General features: G+C 39.7%; 1 protein-coding gene across 3 annotated transcripts in view; it reads right to left on the bottom strand.

Annotated features, from left to right (window-relative positions):
- The window catches only part of LOC102227473 (gamma-aminobutyric acid receptor subunit alpha-2-like), a 34,762-nt gene that overhangs the window by 3,929 nt on the left and 11,915 nt on the right, over positions 1-18,918 (bottom strand). For all 3 annotated transcript variants that reach the window (XM_023328837.1, XM_005813888.2, XM_023328838.1), the window contains exons 5-9: positions 16,039-16,259; positions 12,701-12,783; positions 11,286-11,429; positions 2,492-2,644; positions 1,075-1,277 (exon numbers count right to left, since the gene is read on the bottom strand). In XM_023328837.1, coding sequence (XP_023184605.1) covers positions 1,075-1,277; positions 2,492-2,644; positions 11,286-11,429; positions 12,701-12,783; positions 16,039-16,259 — 804 coding nt within the window. The remainder of the gene's footprint in view (positions 1-1,074; positions 1,278-2,491; positions 2,645-11,285; positions 11,430-12,700; positions 12,784-16,038; positions 16,260-18,918) is intronic.

Here is an 18,918-nt window from a genome sequence, read left to right on the forward strand (position 1 = left end):
GACGTGTTTTCTATGAACACTCATTTTCATAATTTTCAAAAATGTCGAAAAAAAAAAGGGAGCATGAGCAGCTATGGACAAAAACAACTTGGTACTGACACCTAATCTTATATTTATTTTTTTCTACAAGAAGAGGTGAATAAAAGGTACTTTGGTTCTTCAACATGTCAAGCCTCTTGATATGCAGTTACATCATCTATAGAGAAAAAAGTGTTTGGGTCCTTTACAAAGTAATTTTATTTTTGCTATTTTGACATATTTAAGTATTTCAGATGCTAAAACTCATTTAAATATATGAAAAAGATTTAAGATTAATACAAAATGTAGGTTTTAAAGCTTCAGAGCAAACTACAAAAATACATCACTTAGTAAGAAACGACCAATCAGAGCCAGGAAAAGGGTGATAGCACTGTCAATTACACTTGTCTACCCGCTGCTCACACTCCCCCTTTCTCTCTGCTACGCTACAGCTTCTCCCCGAATGCTAATGCTAGTTAGCATGACTACCACTGATAACAACGAATACGGAATCTTCCTGTAACAGTGAGTTGTTTCTCCGCTACTAGTAAATTTAGCAGCGCATACAGGAGAAGATTGACAGCACTAAGACCAAACTCCTAAAGTTTTAACAAATATGTAAAAGGCATTTTAATACAGCAACTTTAATGAATGACATTGACATGTGGCTGCTTTTTGTCTTTCCCATGTTGCTTCCAATTGAAATTAAAATTTGGTTGATGATCAGAGACAGTTAAGTGTGACAAAAAGGGGGAAACACAATAAATTAGTAAGGGGGGAAAAGCAGTTGGTTCTATCGTCCAATCCCCACAAAAACGGAAAATGAACAGAATATACTTTAGATAGTCACATTGTCCTAATTCAATGAAGTGTGACCAATGTGCCAAATTGAAAAAAAACAAAACAAAACAAACCCAGAGAATTAAATGAGAAATTGCCATTATTTCCCTTCCTCTCCAGGAAATGCCTCTGTAGCCACAATCTGCTGCGGTGCAGCGCTAATAAATTTTCTTTGAAAATGGAGGCTGTCGGAACACATGATTTCTTCTTCATTACCTTCTCACTCACAACACTCTTCCCATCCCAGGCCCAGCCGCGCTTTGTGAAGTAATTGACAGTGGCGAACTCGATCAGAGCGGAGAACACGAAGGCGTAGCAGACGGCGATGAACCAGTCCATGGCGGTGGCGTAGGCGACCTTGGGCAGGGAGTTCCTCGCGCTGATGCTCAGAGTGGTCATGGTGAGGACCGTGGTCACGCCTGGAACAAGACAACAGAACGTTTCAGGATCCACCTGTGATCATTTTTATGTCTCTCTACAGGTTCTTTGCAGCGTAAATGTTTGATATCTTTAGACACGTTGTAAGTTATTGTTTAAATCCAGAAAGTTTCACGCATGTGCCCAACGCTGGAGAGACGATTCTTTTACTTGCCATCCATTTACCTGCCCTGGTAGAGCAAAATGGTAAAAAAAATAAATAAAACTTGAAGATGTCGGTATTATTAAGTTAGTGCAAAGGGAAAATGGCGCAGAAAACCCGCTGAAGAATAACTCAAAACCACTCCTATTCTTCTACTTCCTCGCTCTCTGTTGTCGGCTACTCTACAGAGACCCGTTGCCATAGCAACAGACTGACAACAGCTCCACTAGTGTATCAGGATAAAACATCAAAAACCACACAAACATTTCCCACACAAACAACAGAACATTCGGTCTGTCACAGCATTATGTTTTCAAACTTGATGTTTATTTTGCGAATATTAATAAGTGATAATTTGAACACTGGGAGAGTGAATTAGCTCATTTAAACTCCTGCTCTACTGATGATCTGTCAGAGAGTTGGTGTGTGGGTTGCCTTTTTTGATTTTTAACTGAAACGAAACACTTTGAATTCCACAGCACATCCACATGTTAAGATTGTCAAAGTCAAGCTAGCGTAACTACCTACTTCCCTCTCCCTCAATATTTTTACATTTAAAACATTTTCCTAACTTTTAGAATGTCGTACCTCGTTATCTAGTTGTTGTAGTGTTCACAATTAATAGCAAAGAATTGCGTCCCTTTCTATTTTATGTATCATGCCTACATTTAAGATTTAGTGCGTTATGTTGGTGACTTGACAGCTAAAACTAATGGTAGTCATCGTCAGCGAACAGCTTTTTCCTCTCAAGCAGGGAGCTGGAGGGCGGGATCCTGTGCCCATGACAACATGCTGCAATGTGTCTATGTTTATAACATGTTTATAACATCAGACGGATGTTCTGACCCGTCTTAGCCAACTAACATGAGCTCTCTGTTCAGTCCATTAGCAGCTGGTCTCTTATATCCCATTTCCTTAATTTCTAATGGCTTTGAGATGGAATCATCATGTCATTGGTGTTAAATTACCTTAATCCAACCAGAGGTGAGAACATTCTAATAAGGTCTGGAAGATAGGAAAAAAGAAATGTCGATGCAGAACAACTCCACGTACCAAACACAGTCCTAGCAGGGACCGATTCTCTGTTTAGCCAAAATGACACCTGGGAAAGGATGACTGTCATGATGCATGGGAGGTACGTTTGAATGACAAAGTAACCAATCTTCCTCTTTAGGTGGAAATGAGCTGTCATCACAGTGTATTCACCTGCAAAAAAAGAAGACAAGAGCAATGTTAAAATAATACAAGTAAGAAAACATCTTCACTGGTGTATAAGCCCTGCCAGAAATCCATTTGGTTTATATAGGTTTTCATAGTTCCTATTAACGTCCTCTTTGTCTGGTTTGGTTTAGTCAAGTCAAGTTTATTTGTAAAGCACAGTTCAGTAACAAGGCAGTTCAAATTGCTTAAAATCATAAAAACATCATACAGTCATTGATTATGAAACAAGCAATAAACATAACATTTTGTCAAACGCCATCTTCAAAAATCACATCAGACATGTTGATCAATGTTCCAATAATCAGAAGCAGCTGTAAGCAGGTGGGTTTTAAGCTTCGGTTTAAAGGAACTCACCAGGTGCATTTCTGTTACAAATGAGAGTAAATCTTTGCCGCTATTCTGCTAATGTCAAAAAAACACAATTTTGCAGTTGCAGTGTTTCGATTCCAGAAGAAATTAAACTAAAATCACACACGAATAAGCGTCAGCACACGTTACGCGACAAGTCTAACAATCATGGCAGCGACGGAGGTAAATGGTTACATGAGATTATATTTATAATCCAGCCATGGCGCTAGTGCTCATCATCCATCAGCCAATCAGAGGAGACGTCTGTGTCTTACTCAAGGCCCGCCTGCTTGGGAGGGGCTACAAACAGGACTTGTTGGGGGAATAGTAGTTGGCGATTTTAAGTGGATTCAACACGTTGAGATGACACAGAGCTTTTATGAACTGAGCTCTGGTGGAGCCAGCTGCTCATTGGTCTGAAACAACCAACAACAAACCATCATCCTCTACTACTTCCTGTTGTCTTCTTTGACGTTATCATCAGTAGTAACATCCGGTTGTTGATCATGTGACTCAAAAGAGTTTCCATTGTAGTTTTGCTATATACATGTATTACGATACGGCTGAAGAAGCACCTCATCCTAACAAAAAATACCTTTTATGAAGGTTTTTCTAAATTGGTGTGTTTCCATTATGCAAATGTATTTTTGCACTTTCAATTTGCACAGTTTTATGGTGAATGGAAACACAGCTAGTAGTCTGGACGTTTGTTCCAGATTCTGGTGTTAAATTATAGCTAATACATAATTTGTGCCTGACACCCAATGAGTGCTTGTTATAGGCATCAACTCATGTGGACTTGCTATTTACAATAATTTAATAAATTACAATAATTGTTCTGCTAATAAAGAAATAAAGACACCTCTGTGTTTTCTTAGCAGCACAGTCGAATGTCTGACAGGAGCATGAAACTGTGTCAGAGCTGCACTAACAGGCAGGCTTTCCAAATGGAAGAGATCTGAAAGACCAGCCAAGATTAGCAACGAGAAGAAAAAGATGTGTTACCCATGGCAACAGAGCAGAGAAACATAGCTCATTTGTTGCGATTTGGAAATGAGGGCCTTGATACAGGCATCCATTTGGCATGAAGGAAGTCCTTTTCAGCAATGTGAACGAGGGGGGAGGGAGAGTGTCAACTCCATGGACTAATCCTAGAACGTCTTCTTTTCGTTCCCTCTTCTTTTGGTATAAAAACCGCGGTACTGGTTGTGTTTCTGCTGGAGCTAATTCTCTCTGTCACCATTCCACAGCCACACACAGAAGCTCAGAAGCTCTCAGTACCCAACGGAGAGCCCCTCATCATGTGTAATTTCATTTGCATGCCAGTCCCCGTGCCTCGGCTGTGGATAGGGGGAGGTGTAGGAGCCGCGCGCTGGAAGAGGCCGAGTTTCCATCGCAGCAACCTGCGACGCTTTCATCCGGAGGGAAGTTAACGACTGGATCCCACAGAAAGTAGTCCCATCAGCCAAAGCACGCTTGGATCCCTGATACCGGCAGGGACTAATTTAGGAATCACAACGGGGTTATATGGCGCTTAAGATGCACACACTGATTTAATTTCTTACAAATAATGCTACTAAATAGACAAAAGCAAAACCTTACCGTTTTAAATAAAGTAGAAAAAAATAATCATAGCAACATTTCTACGTTTTTAAGATGCCAGAACGACCAGAGGTTTTCTGGCTATATGGAGGACAGATTAACATTGTGTTTCCCCTCCTCCACTTGTTGCTGTACACTTCTTTCCCTCATCAGAAAAAGATAAGTTCAGCCGTGTGGAAACATTTACAAATGATGAAAGTTATGATAGACTAAATTAACTTTCAAGAGTGAAAAATGTTTTCATTCTTTAAAGAAATACTATTGTCTACCCACTTCACCCATGAGGTTCTTAACTTCATTAAATAATGCCTTCCTCCTCTCTATTTGGTCACATGATCAGTGTTTTTTTGCAATTTATAGTGTTCAATAAAGTTCGAAATACAACAACAACAAAAAAGAAATTAGCTGAGCTTACTTACTTTTTTTCCAAAGTGCCTACACACAACACTTGTTGTGAATTGGCGCTAAATATAAGAACTGAATTGTATTTAATTGAACTGCACTTTGGTTAGGAATTTGGACAGATCACTAAAACACATCAGCTGGAGTGGCCTAGTCAAATTCTTGGTTCAAATCCAATTGAGATGCTGTGGAGTGGGCTTTTTACATCTATAGGGATGACCGTTTTCACAAACCCAGCGTTTAGGCTTGGTGGGATATTACTCTTCGCCAATTCTCTGATAATAAAATGTATTTGATGAGCCGAAGTGTGACGAAAAGGAAAAAACCAGAAGAAATCTGTATGGGTGTCAGACAACATTATTGTCGTCAAGTTTGCAAAGCCAATCATTTTTTTAGCCGAAGTGTGACGAAAAGGAAAAAACCAGAAGAAATCTGTATGGGTGTCAGACAACATTATTGTCGTCAAGTTTGCAAAGCCAATCATTTTTTTAAAGTGCCCAGATAGAAAAAAAGTAGATTTTAAGACCAAGCAGAAACAAGTGAGTCGTGTTGTAACGGCTTCGTCTTGCCTGGCTGGACGGTACGGCTACAGATGCAGCAGGATGTCCGACCCTGTCAGGTCTCAAAGCAGCTTCGTTAGCGCCCAATGACCTAGTTTGCTAGCACGCTGCACACCAACACTGACACAAGAGCGATGAATGATTAATGTGGAGCCAGCCAATCAGATAATGTGGAGAGGCCAGTTAGACGAGAGAAACAGCGACTGGCAGCATTCTGCCTTCCACTGACGCACCAAACGCCACTTAACCCAGATAGGAGCGTGGAGCGATGATGGCAAATTGTTGCTCAGTGAAACTGCAGCAGGGATTCCCCTGATAATGGGATTCACTCACTGGGTGGGGGGAATACATACTGGTAAAGGTTATCTAATGGGAGATGTTGGTGGAGCTCTTGGTTCAGAGACATGTAGAAAATAAGTCCAGAATATTTCTACAGTATAGACCGAAATGTCTAGACATAGCAGAGAGCTATATGTAAATTCATTACTGTCATTTTATAAGGAAGGGAAGCTCTGCAGACTGCCCACTATTCCCTCAAGAGTTCAGCTTGCCGGCTGCACGGTTCTGATCGATGTCCGCCGCCAGGGACCAACTCCTCAGAGTCTTTCATAACCATCAGGTGTGAATTTGACTTAAACATTTCAATCTCATCTGGTTGTCTTCAAAACACAACCATTTCCAGAATTTTTAAAGTCTGTGTTTTATTTAAGCACCTCATCTAATCGACAATACTTTAAGGAATACGTGGCCGTAGCTTCTCTAAGTAGGAACAACAAAAGCATGGAAATGGAGGCTGTGTAGCATGTGTTTGTCCTGCTGTAATTATGACCAACTTTTTATCTTTTGCGGCATCAGATTGAGCAACCTGGAAACCTGTTACAGAAACATGTGCACTAGAACAAGATCTTCACATGGTGCTACATGGTGCAGTTATGCCAACTGTGTATTTTATGATCTGGTAATGCAGAAGTTGTAAATTTATTAGTGAAAAAGCTAAGATTTCATAAATTTGGAGGACAAAAGTGAAGTTTTGTTAGGAGTTTTGCAGTGTATGTTGGGCCACATTCACAAAGTTCTGAACATTTTTTGAGAACATGTCTCAGCCAAATTTTTAGCAAAAATTTCTCAAGCGAAATTCTGACCATTAATTAACTACTCTACAGACCCCCGCTTCAAAAAGTGCTATTAAGTCTCTTCTAAACTGTCACATACGTCTTCTGACCAACCCTCAGTTAAAGTTAGGGCTGGAAAATAAACCCATCATAATACCAATCTATTATGTCTGATATAATGTTCAATAATTTCACTAAATCCAGAACCACACAGCATCCTGGGGGATGTAGGCGGAGGAAAGACTGTAGCCACTAATCTCTCCTGGCTAGCAAAGCCAGGTTGTTGGCATCAACTATGTCTCTCATTCTATGGTTACCTAGCAACAACATGTTGAGTAACTTGCGCAGCAGCAGTTTCATGTTTTGACACCATGCCTCACGACCGCTAAAAAAATGTAAAACAATGGCATGGAGTGAAAGGAGAAAATGAGAACAACTTCTCCAGAGGAAATTATGGTTTAAACAAGGTCATGTCACCAGTTTGGCAGTATTTCAGATAATTACTGATTATAATTAACGATTATAACAGTATAATCGTTACTGACATGTAACGATTATATTGTGATACGATTTCCGGCCACATCGTCCAGCCTTCAGCTTGAGTGATAAATAGCTTCTGATATCTTTGTGTCTTCTGAAACGTTTCTCACCATCTGTGGAGCGCTGTGCTACAACTTTATCATTAGTTTACACAAATTCTTTTTCAATGGCAACATGCACTGTTACCATAGCTACACACCTTGAATCTGGTTCATCTGTCAGGTGAATTTTGCGACCCCTCAGGGCTTCACTCTCCAGTCGCCGCTCTTGCCCTTTCCCCACTCCCCCCTCCGTTTTTTTGTTGTTGTCACAAAGTAACGTGACATGTCTGCTTTGACCCTGTTCTGTTAGCCGTTAATGTCGCCACGGCAGCGCGGGGCGTCCCGACCTCACCCACAGCCGTCACACCTACACTGCACTGATGCAGCGGCCTACTTAACACGTTTTGTGTTCCTCGCTGCCTCCACCTGCTCCAGCTCTGCTGCTGTTTATGCGTTCTCCCCAGAGGGCATTTATTTCTGAGTTAATAACCACTAAGAGGTTGTTTTGCGCGATGCCCTGTATGATATCTATCACTGTGCTGCATGTGACTCCATATTGCCACAGCGGAGGGCCTTGTCAAGAGAGCCAGTTATAATGCAGTCAATTGATATTAATGCTTTTTAAGCAATAGGGGATTAATTAAAACTGTGGAGAACTCTCAAGACTTGTAAAGGTATTCATATGCCTTACATTTTTTTCCACATGATGTCATATTATGACACCATGGGATTTAATCAACGTTTATTATTGCATATTGTAAAGGAGATATGAAAGGATCTATAGTTTGAAATATTTTTTACAAATAAGAATCTGAAAAGTGTGGCACAAATATGTAAGACTCACCTAGCCTAAATTGTCAGGGTTAGGATTGAACGATTAATCGGATTAATCGATTACTGAAATAATCGTCAACTAATTTAGCAATTGATTAATCGTTCACTGGAGTATACAGACTCAAAGAAAGCCAATTTTATGAAAGAACAATGTATTCAGAGCAGTAATTAAGTCAAAACTGGATAAAAAATATATATATGCATTTTACATTTAAGATAAACAAAATAATTATATGTTCTACCCAAAACTCCTGAGGTGACAGACAGACATCACCCGGTTTAAATTCTGTAAATTAAATGCTAGTAAGCCTTTAATCCAGTAATTAATCGTTTAAATAGTCAGCAAGTCATCCAAACACTGCATTGATGTGAAGTCATGCAGAAGGGGCTGAGCTTCTCACACGTTGATATTAGAAGTATTTCTTTTAGCTGCACCTTTGCAACAAATGATCAGGTGTTCACTAAAGGAATGCTAAGTTATTGCATTTTAGGCAATAAAATGTTTATTATCTAAATTAAGAAGAGGAATTTAATTATTTATTTCCATGTTTTAATGCAATTCTAATAAATTAAAAATCTGCAGAATGCAGCAATTTAAAAAAATCTGGTTAATTGATCGAATAATCAATTACTAAAATAATCGCTAGCTGCCGCCGCAGTCGGGTTATTTGCTCATTAAATGATTTCTGAAAGTGATAGAATGCACAGGGGGCTAAATATAGATGAGTTTCAAATTTTGATTTTGAAAATCTTTTTTATATCCCACGTTTTCCTTTCTTTTTTGCAGTTATGTGTCACTTCTATCACTTGAAATTCCCAAAAATAAAATTTGGTTTGTAAACTAAATGTCTCATGACGGCTGTCCGGCACAGTGGCGAAGAGGTGACGGATTTTTGCTCAGCACCTGGTCGCAATGCGATCATTGGTTTGACGACAAACTCATATTTACACCAAAAGTAAGATGCAATCAAATGTAAGATAATATCAAGCTGAAGCCCAGACTCCAGTTGTGTTGAGTTAAATTTATTAATCATTACAGATGAGTTGAAAACTGAACCAGTGTGACGTTGCATAATGTAAGCTGTGTGCCGTCGTCTAAGATAAAAATGGCCGGGTGTGATATCAGAGTGAGTTATGTTTCCGAGCGTCCGCTGCAGAAAACATCACAGGCTCGTCTTGTTTTTGCTGAAGAATCCCACTAACTCTACAGTAGCTAAATCTATGGTCAGGTTTACTTCTTCATGGCTCACAAGCAGCACTTTATCTGATCTTCCAGACTGTCTCAACATGATATCTCTTTCGTTTTTTCCCCACACATACACAGCAACATATACTGTAGATGCATGCTACCTCAAGCTCTGCCCCCATTTCTTGTCATCTGTGTTAGCATGCTTGCGTGAAATGTTGCTTCTATTTTTAGCTGTCATTTTCAGTTTTTTTTTCTTTTTTTTTTTTAACGGTGTGGCCTATTTTCTGGAGCATTTGTTTTCTTGGTTTTCTGTCTTTTCTAAAGCTGGAACTTGACGAGTGATTTGCTTAAATCATGTATTGTTCTCGTTTCATTCAGGCCCCAAGAAGCAAAGGGAGAGCTTCTTTTCGCCGCAGACAGATGTCTCTTGGATTTTATGCAACCGAGCAGGCTGCATGAGAGAACTGAGGGGAAATAGAAAGCAATTACATTCTGGGAGGCGAGATAACTTTTATTGGGCTTGATTGGAGTCGTAATTAACCCTAAATGAAATGTAAAGCAGGGCACAGCTGTGTTTAGAGCACTTTTCTTTGTTAACCATAAAAAACAGTATTTAGCTTTTTGCATATTTTCATGTAGATATCTGAACTGACCTTTAATCCAGGTGTCTCTGTTCAATTAAATGAGGTTAAAACAAAGCCATTCTGCTCAAGCCAAACCAGCAGTCCTGATATTTAATAATAAATCAGATGCAAAAAGAAAAAGAAAAACAAAGTGAGCATGCAACACGTAGGAGGCTGAGGAGCTCAGCATCCTCTCAAAGAAGAAAAACTGTTTGGTTTTCACACACTGCGACAAAACTCAGAAAATGATTCGAAAGTGCGGAGCCCACAAAAACCAAACAGCTGAAGACATCACTGCAACTCTTAGATCAGACCTGACATTGTTTGCTGCAGAAATAATGACTAAAGATGCTAGTTTGGCCGCTTGCTCAGCAGGTGTAGCCCTTACAAATATTGGCTATTGGCGTTTCCCAAGCTGAAGGATACACATGTCAAACTCAAGGCCCGGGGGCCAAATCTGGCACGCCATAAGTTTTTATGTGGCCCTATGGACTCCCCAATCTTTACAATCAAAAAAGCCAATTTTGCCATCAGTCTTGTTTAGAGCCATAAATGATACGAGACCATTTGGAAACATTTTGACAGAATTTTGTTGTCATTTTCAAAGGACCAATGTTTGATTTTTTTAAAAGATTTTGTTGGCTCTTGTGGCCTTTGTTTGACAGTAGTTAGACAGGAAAGAGGGTAATGAGAGAGGGAGAAGACATACGGCAAATGTCAGCAGGCCGGGAGTCGAACCTGCCCGCATGTTCAGGTTTGATTCTGAGGCGAATCGAACCTGGACTTAGTCCACCGCCACGAGGACTAAGTCCTCACTACGTGGGTCGTGCTTTGCCCCTACGCCACCACAGCACCCCAATGTTTGATTTTTATGTCTTAAAATAAATGAAAACCTGAAACTTTGCAACAAAAAAAAAAGGACAGATACATTTTCTTCTGTGTGATGTTGACATTTGTGAAAAATTACGTAAAAACAAAACAAACCAAAAAAACCACAGTTTAAAACCTAAAGACCGAAAATACATCTAATAAATATTTTTCAACAAGAACAACCTGCTTTGCGTTTTTGTACTGCCGTTTTTAGCTATCATTTTATCAATTACATCACAGCAGTTTTTATCTGTGTTCTGCCAAATTACATGAGTGTGAAAAGATGTTCAATATTATTTAACTTTAAGAATTACTCATCAAATGCAGGACCAGCCATTGATTCTTATTTTAACAGTTTGTTACTGGGTAGTTTTATCAATACATTCTGCATCAACCGGCTTTGGACATTCATGATCTTGATGTGGCCCAAAATGAAAATGAGCCCGACGCCCCTGGTGTGATGAGTTTGCTTCTAGACGTCTGCTGGAGTCCCATCGGCTCTTACCTGTGCTCGATTTGATGCGTTCCTGTCCAACAGTTTGACCAAGCAGGTCGTACTGGTTCAGGCGGGAGCTCTCCTCTTCCACCACCACCGAGTCGGAAGCATTTAAGGTCCAAGCGTAAGTCACCTCTGAGGTTGTATAGGCGTCTGGAAAAAAGGGAGGAGGATAAACCCAAAGGGGAATAATCCTGAGGCGGTTACAGATATCAATTACTTTACTTTTTTCAGTGACCCAAATGAAGCATCCCCACTACTGTGTATTTAAAGGGGCAGTATGATGTACAATCAACTATTTTTGAGCTTTACATCATGTTATAATGTTATCCCCTCATCTAAAACATACCTGTAGTGTTGCTTTGATTCTGTCATGCATGTCTGAGAAATCTTTTAATCACCATGGCAACCATTCAGCTGAGCAAAACTCTTCGTGGGATCTAGCCTCGCCTTTGAGGATGAAGCTCCTCCTCACAGCTGCAGTTTTCAAGCTTCCGCCTCTCCCGCGACTCCCCCCCACTCAGCTCCTTCAGACTAGCCAGCAGCAATTAGCAAACACCTGGTGGAACTGTGTGTCTGCTGAGCTCATTATAGGAGCTACTTCTCAGTGAAACTCTGGTAAAAAACCATTATTATTAAAGGGTTAATAATAGAGGTGTGATGACATCCTGAAGGCGGAGATTCAGAAAGAGCTGGAGCTTCTTAAAGAGACAAAGGCCTAATTTTAAGGCGTTATTTCCAGAGTCAGATTTCTTTTAAGTCAAACTGAATATATACAGAATGTTACTGAAGGTAACTAAGTTACTTTCTTTAGCAATAAAATGGCGCTATGTGCCTGGAAAACATAATACTGCCCCTTTGAAGCATAAGCTTTGAGTCAAAGCCCTGTTGACGTTTTCTGTTCTTGTTTGACTGCGTTAAGAAAACGCGATAAAACACTTTTTACTGCAAGTCATCACATGAATGCTAAACATGTATTTCATTTGCTCCAGACGTCAAGGCATTTCAGACATGACCTACTGAGTTCTGATGTCTGATAATGGCTAATTATTAATCTCCACTTTTCCTGTAACCAGCTTCACAGCTTAAAGCAAAAATTAAAATAAATAAAAAAAATCAGTCATCCAAATGTAAAGAAGCCATAGCACCTAATGAAAGACCTCAGCTCTCCAAAGAAAAATATTTGGATGATTTTAGCAGAAAATAACAGCATTTTCCTTGTCGATGCTATTATGTTTAAACTTTTAACGCTGGTGCACTGCTGTTGATATTTGTAGGGTCACTGCCAGCTGAGCCGTGCATTTTAGGTTCACTCGGTACTCAGGCCGCTCTTGCCCCGAGGAACCAGTGAGGTGCATAGCAGACAAAAGGATTGCATCTTAGTTGCAGTTGCCTCAGGCTCTATCATCATGAGAGTTACTCACAGCTGCCAAATTTTAGAGGACAGGAGTGAAAGTCCATGGGGAAATCCTCCAGATGCATTGGGCACTCGGCATGCACTGTTAACCTGCATCCAATTCACAGAACGTTAGCGAGAATTTGCAAATGCATGAAAAGTAAACAGCACAGGTTATACACAAACAAATAATGAAAAAAAAGAAATTAAACTAAAAAAGCTGCATGCACCATTCAAGACACGAAACATCTCCAGTGCCTTGAATTGGAAATAATTTGTCTGTGTTTTAACCAGCAGAGCACAGTAAACAGGAGGCTGCAGAGAGGCTAAACTCTCTGCTCTCTGCTGTTTGTAGCCTATAGCACAACACATGATGATACATAGCTAAAACAGGATATTTTTATTCACTGTGTCTCACTGTTTGACTAAACATGTCCTGTTTTAGGTCAGCTAGAATTATTTAAGAATTGTTTTATTGCTTCAACTAGTTACATAGCGAGCTAAGAAAGCTAGCTTAGTCTCAAACTTGAACTGCCGCTAATTGCTAAAGGCTTATGACTTGTGTCTAACTTTGCTTTTTAAGGTCTCCTTTGCTTTATGCTATGTTGTTTTTGTTTTTATTTTTTTGGGCGTCTTTATCAGTGACGTGCGGTGAGGTTCATAGCTGGTGAGGCACTGACGTCATCAGAATCAGATTTGCAAATAGATGCATAGATTGACAGCAGTTTACAGGTTATGTTTCACTTCTGCATCCTTACACATACAAACTGTAGCTCACAAAATCTATCGCTGCACTTGACTTGCTTCCCGAATCGTTTAGCCTAGCTCGCTGTCACTTACTCGGCAGTTGAGGAGTGAACAAGACGAACGTCTGGGATCTTGAGCGCCCCCTGCCATGAGGCAAGAGAACTGCCTGCCTCACCTCGAACCTGTTCTCTGCCGTTTATAATCGCTCATTACACGAAACACGTTACACAAATACAGTTGGTGACAAAAAGCACTGTACATTATATACATAAGCTAAATTATTGGAAATAAGTTCACATATTAAATTTGTTTAAACCATTTTATTGACGCCTTACAGCAACATGCTCTCTCCGCTTAGCAGCCAGCGCAGAGCCAGGGGTTGCGCAATCCAAGGTGAGGCAGAGCTCGCTGCTGCCTCACCGGCATCGCTTCCAAGCATTTGAATGGGAAAATAAGAAAATTCAGCCATTTTGAACAAATAAAAATCGAAATTGGTGAAGCTACATGAAAATTAAATATTTTTTAGTACAAACCACCGGATGAATATAACAATTTAAATTACTTTATGATTATATATTTTCTTTCTTTCCATGATGGCTGGTGAGGCACTGCCTCACCTGCCTCCCCTGACCGCACGTCACTGGTCTTTATAGTCTATGTGGAATAGCTTTCTCTTTGCCCCTCTGAGGATTTCTGCAGCTACGAAAGTTAAAGAGCAGTCAGTTCTCACAGCTTCTTGTCAGGAAGCTAGTTCTCACAGTCTATCTTGTAAAAAGTTTTGCACTTCTGTCCTTGAGTATAAAAGACATTTCCTATGTTTGTAGGTCGGAGCTTACTCTCTGTCTTTGCTCTCATCTTGTGCAAGATACTTTAATAAACCTGACTAGTGTGATTTTCCCATAATGCCTGGCTCTCATGGCTAGATTTTAAGATTGTCGGTTGATTTTCAAAATCTGAGAGAGCCCCCACCTATGACAATACAAAAACATCCCAGTTCTAACAGGTTTGGTCCTACAATGTGTGGTGTTGAGCTACACGGTAAATACAGCAAACCACACACAGACAGATTTCCAATTACCGTGAATCATCACGGTAACTGTATCGTCCTTAAGACGATTGGAAGGGGGAAAAATGGGCCAAAAGTTTTACCGTGTGAACCAGGCATTAGCAGTGGATAATTTCACTTTTCCTCCACAGAACAAAAAGCAAAAAGACATTTGTGGTTTGTAAGCAGGGTTGGCTTTCCAAGCAAAAATGTTTGGTTATTTTCTACCAAACCAGATCTAAACCTGTTCTAATGCTTTGCTGGGAACCAATCTGCCACTCTCGGGTCTTTTTTATTTTATGCATTGGCTGGATACACTAAGTTACAGTTTTGACTTTCTTTTCTTGAACAAATACGAACCGGAAGAGACTCTGTACTGCCAGAGCTGAGAGTTGTTAAGAGATTGGGTTGATATTAATGCTTTACTTTGCCTGAAAAACGAACCAGATCTCTGTGTATTTAGTGAAGGCCAACAACCAGTCAAAATGTTCAAAACAAATTAAGGCCTGCACATGCACCACAAGAACAGAGAAATTAGTCATTTTGCCTGAGGTGGAGAGAGCAAAAACAGAGTTCTTTAAGAATAAGACATTTTATATTTCAGAAGTACTGGCGCTGAACTTTAGGAATGTTTTCATATATTTATCTTTCAATGTACCATTTGTCATTGTAGTGATCACTAGAACGATGGTTCTCACTCCCCACACCAGGACAACGTTCTGGCCAGAATATGAGTCAAGAACAAGCTGCAGGAACAGAATATCATTTTCTCTGAGACGATACATTTCCCCATTCTCTGTAGAGAGAGTGGGTATAAACCGTGATTTCAGTCCTCCTAATTTAAGACAAAAACAATTTAAAATACCTTGTTCATGTTCAACACTATTTCTAATTTCTGAAACTATATTTACCTTGCTTAAGTTATTGAAAAACAATTACTTCATTAACACATCTTTAAATTCAACTAATATTCTTACAAAGATCTTAAAAAGGTTTTTATTTATGTAACTGAAACCTGCAGATTAATGAAGGTTGAATAGAGAGTATGATAATACCAACTCATTGTATCTGTTCTTTCTTCTGTTGTGTGTTTTGAAGTGAATGTAAATCACTTCTATAGCCGTGTGACTTACATCCACTATAAGTCAATAATTCAATAATAAAGATTCTTTAAATTTCATCCTAATTTAAAGATTATTTCATCTGATATTGTGATTAAATTCTTGGACTTCTTGAGTATTGATCAGAAATGGAAACAGATTTTTTCACAAGCAAACGGTTTTAGTTCAGTGAAACGTTTCTAAAGTTCAGCTATATTACAACAATGGTTTGGAGGGACGCAGCGATAGCGAGGTTTAATGTAACAGAGAGAAAACCCAACAATTATTAAAAGAGACATTTTTAGTGATGTAATAACGTGACGATGTGGTGCAGAAATCCCAACAATTTATTTTGCTGTGTTTTTATAGTTCAGAACCAGAACAAGCCCCGGTTTAGCACTAGAATCTTTCAAGTAAAAGACTAAAAGTGGTGTTTGACGTTGTGTTTGAACATGAAGGCGTAATTGTTTTTACCTCATGGTGTAGAGCAGAGTCCCGTCGTCTTTGATCCGTAACAGTTTATTGGGCATGGTCATGTTGTGCGCCACAGACTTTTTCCCGTTGTGAAAGAAGGTGTCAGGAGTCCAGATCTTACTCGCCATCAGGTTGTTCAAGGGCAAAATGTTCATCGGCCCGTGAAACGTCAACCTCTCATCCCTCCAGCTTTGCCGGAAGAAAACGTCTATAGTGTACTCCTGAGGATGGGGAAAGTGAATTGGTGAAAAAGCGATATTCCTGTTTTTTCCCCCTTTCTATTCCTGTGTGAAAACTAAAAACCCTTCCCTGCTAAATATAGCGGAGGAAAACAGTGCACAAGTCCACTCATGATTTATGGATGTCTACAAGCAGCATCTTCACAACTGACTTCATCTGGCACTTTGAAACCTTTCCCTGCTTGACAAAAGATCCATTAAGGTGCGGCCTGCACTCTCTGTCTTATTCCCTGGGTTGGTGTTTTCCCGGCTTGTGAGGGCAGAGCAAACCCCCTGACCTAAAACCCAGAGCTGTCAGAAGGAACCGCACACGCGGATTTAGGGCAGAAAGCACAGCAAGGCACTGTGAAATGCTAGTATGTGTGAGATTCACAACCAAGAGTGGGAGTGAGAGATACAGAGATGTTTTTATCTCTTTTCCTTTTTACATCACAATCGAAAAGCCTCTAATATTTAGATCTCCGGATGGTGAAACTGCGACTGAACCCTCATGTAGCTCAGCAGCACCCAGGAGGATTAGATGCCATTTACGTCTTTGGTCATCTTAGGCAGGGGTGGCTATAGGAGAATAAGGGCCCGTGGGTTGGGGCCGGTTTTTGTTCCCTATTGCAGAAAATAATAAATCTTTTACTAATGGAAACTGTAGAACATGAGCAGGCGGGTTTACACATCTCCAGGTACGAATTGATGGATGGTTGGTTTAAAACTTTTGGCTCCATGTTGGTCACAAAATGATGATAATTTTCAAATATTTGAGCGAAGTTTCAATTAATAAAAATCCAGCAATATTTTAAAACAGTATCATGTAAAATTTACTGTTTTGAGCTTCACATCATGTGATGATATCATTTCCTCATCAAAAACATACCTGGAGTGTCGCTTTGATTTGTTCATGTATGTTTGAGAAATTCTTTAATCTCCATGGCAACCATCCAGCTGCGCAAAACGCCCGGGTGGACATAGGCACTTTTCCCAGCAAAAACGCCCAGCTTCAGTAGCTTCAGCCTCACAAAGGAGCCTCCCTCTTCCACGACTCTCCCACTCGGCTCCTTCAGACTAGCCAGCAACAATTAGCAAACAACTGGTAAAACTGCGGGTCAGCTAAGCTAATTTTAGGAGCAACTTCTCAGAGCAACGCTGGTAAAAACATTAAAAAGGGTCAAGAGAGGACCCATGCTATGACTTCCTGAAGGTGGAGTTTCAGAAAGAGCAGGAGCTTTTAAAGAGACAGGGGTCCAATTTGTTAAATTACACAGTAAAATTTCTTTTGAGTCATATTTGATATAATCAGCATTTTTATAACAACTGAAGTTAACATAGTTACTTGTCTATGATCTAAAAGGGCACTATGTGACTGGAAAATACATAATGCTGCCCCTTTAATAAAACATAAAATGGATAAAGGCAAAAAGTTTCAGCTCAGTTTTCTGCTCTATGTTTAAGTCTTAACTGATTACACTGAAAAGCTCATAGGCCTCTTTGACTATAAGATTCTTCCTTTTGGCTTTAAGCAATCTGGTTCCCATGTTACTTCTCTTTTTATTTAATTTCTCATATGACAGGATTATATCACTCTATGAAACAGTATGCATGTCGGCATGTCTGAAATGTATTAAATGAGTCGCCTGTGGTGGAGGAAGGATGATGATTTGGGCTTGTTTTCTCTTCTGCTTTCAGTTACTGAGCAGAACATGAATTCCTCTTTATGCAAAGTGATTCTTGTGACAAATGTGAGACCATCTGCCATGTGACCATCTGTGAGACTCAGAAGATGACTCCTCTGAGTTACTGCAGCTAAAGGTGCTTCTAAAAGCTACAGTTTCGTCACTGCGATCAGTTCTTTTACATTTAGGCTCACTTTGTGCTCTTTAGTCAACAACATGGCTTATTGTGACATCTTAGGTTCAAATCACCTCATTTTTTCCCAACCACTGACATTTCTGTGTAGAACATACTCACAATGAAAAGGTTGTATTTACCTTAAATGCAAAATGTGTATATTTTTGTAGAATCTTAACTCTGAGTGTTGCGTTCTTTCAGCAAATGGCCGTTTTTGAGACTGTATGCTCCAGTTAACGATTAATCAATTACAAAAGTACTTCACGATTATTTCAATAATCAATTCATCATGATTAATCTGACTAAAAGTTTCAGCCCTAATTACTAATCAAAGCTTCTAGGCACTTGATATATAGCAACTGTTTGGGATGCCCAATAGGTGTTGGATTTTCTGATGCCAACGAGTGTGAAGGCCCCCTGTGGTTCAATTAAAACCCACCTAGAGATGAATTTTTATACATTAGGGCTTTAGTTGAGCTGCGCAGTGAAATCTTCCTCCAGTGAAATGAAATTATTGAATGTTTCCCTATCAGATGTTTGCCCATCTGTCCATCTGTTCATGCGCAATATATTTTGAAAAATAGACATCAGGGGTGCAATTAGGCAGACTGAGCACTCCACTTAGACAATTAGTCACAGTACATCACATGTGGGTGGTGATTTTTAGAACTGGGATCTTCGCCCATGCAGCAACAAATCTTTCACACAGTTTGCAGATTTAATACGCATTTCATTCCACGCAGGAGATGTTTTGTTTTAGGCCAGGAGATCTATGGAGTGTAAAAAAAAAAAAAAAAAGTTT

The sequence above is a fragment of the Xiphophorus maculatus genome, chromosome 23 (genome assembly GCF_002775205.1).
Source record: "Xiphophorus maculatus strain JP 163 A chromosome 23, X_maculatus-5.0-male, whole genome shotgun sequence".
Lineage (NCBI taxonomy): Eukaryota > Metazoa > Chordata > Actinopteri > Cyprinodontiformes > Poeciliidae > Xiphophorus > Xiphophorus maculatus.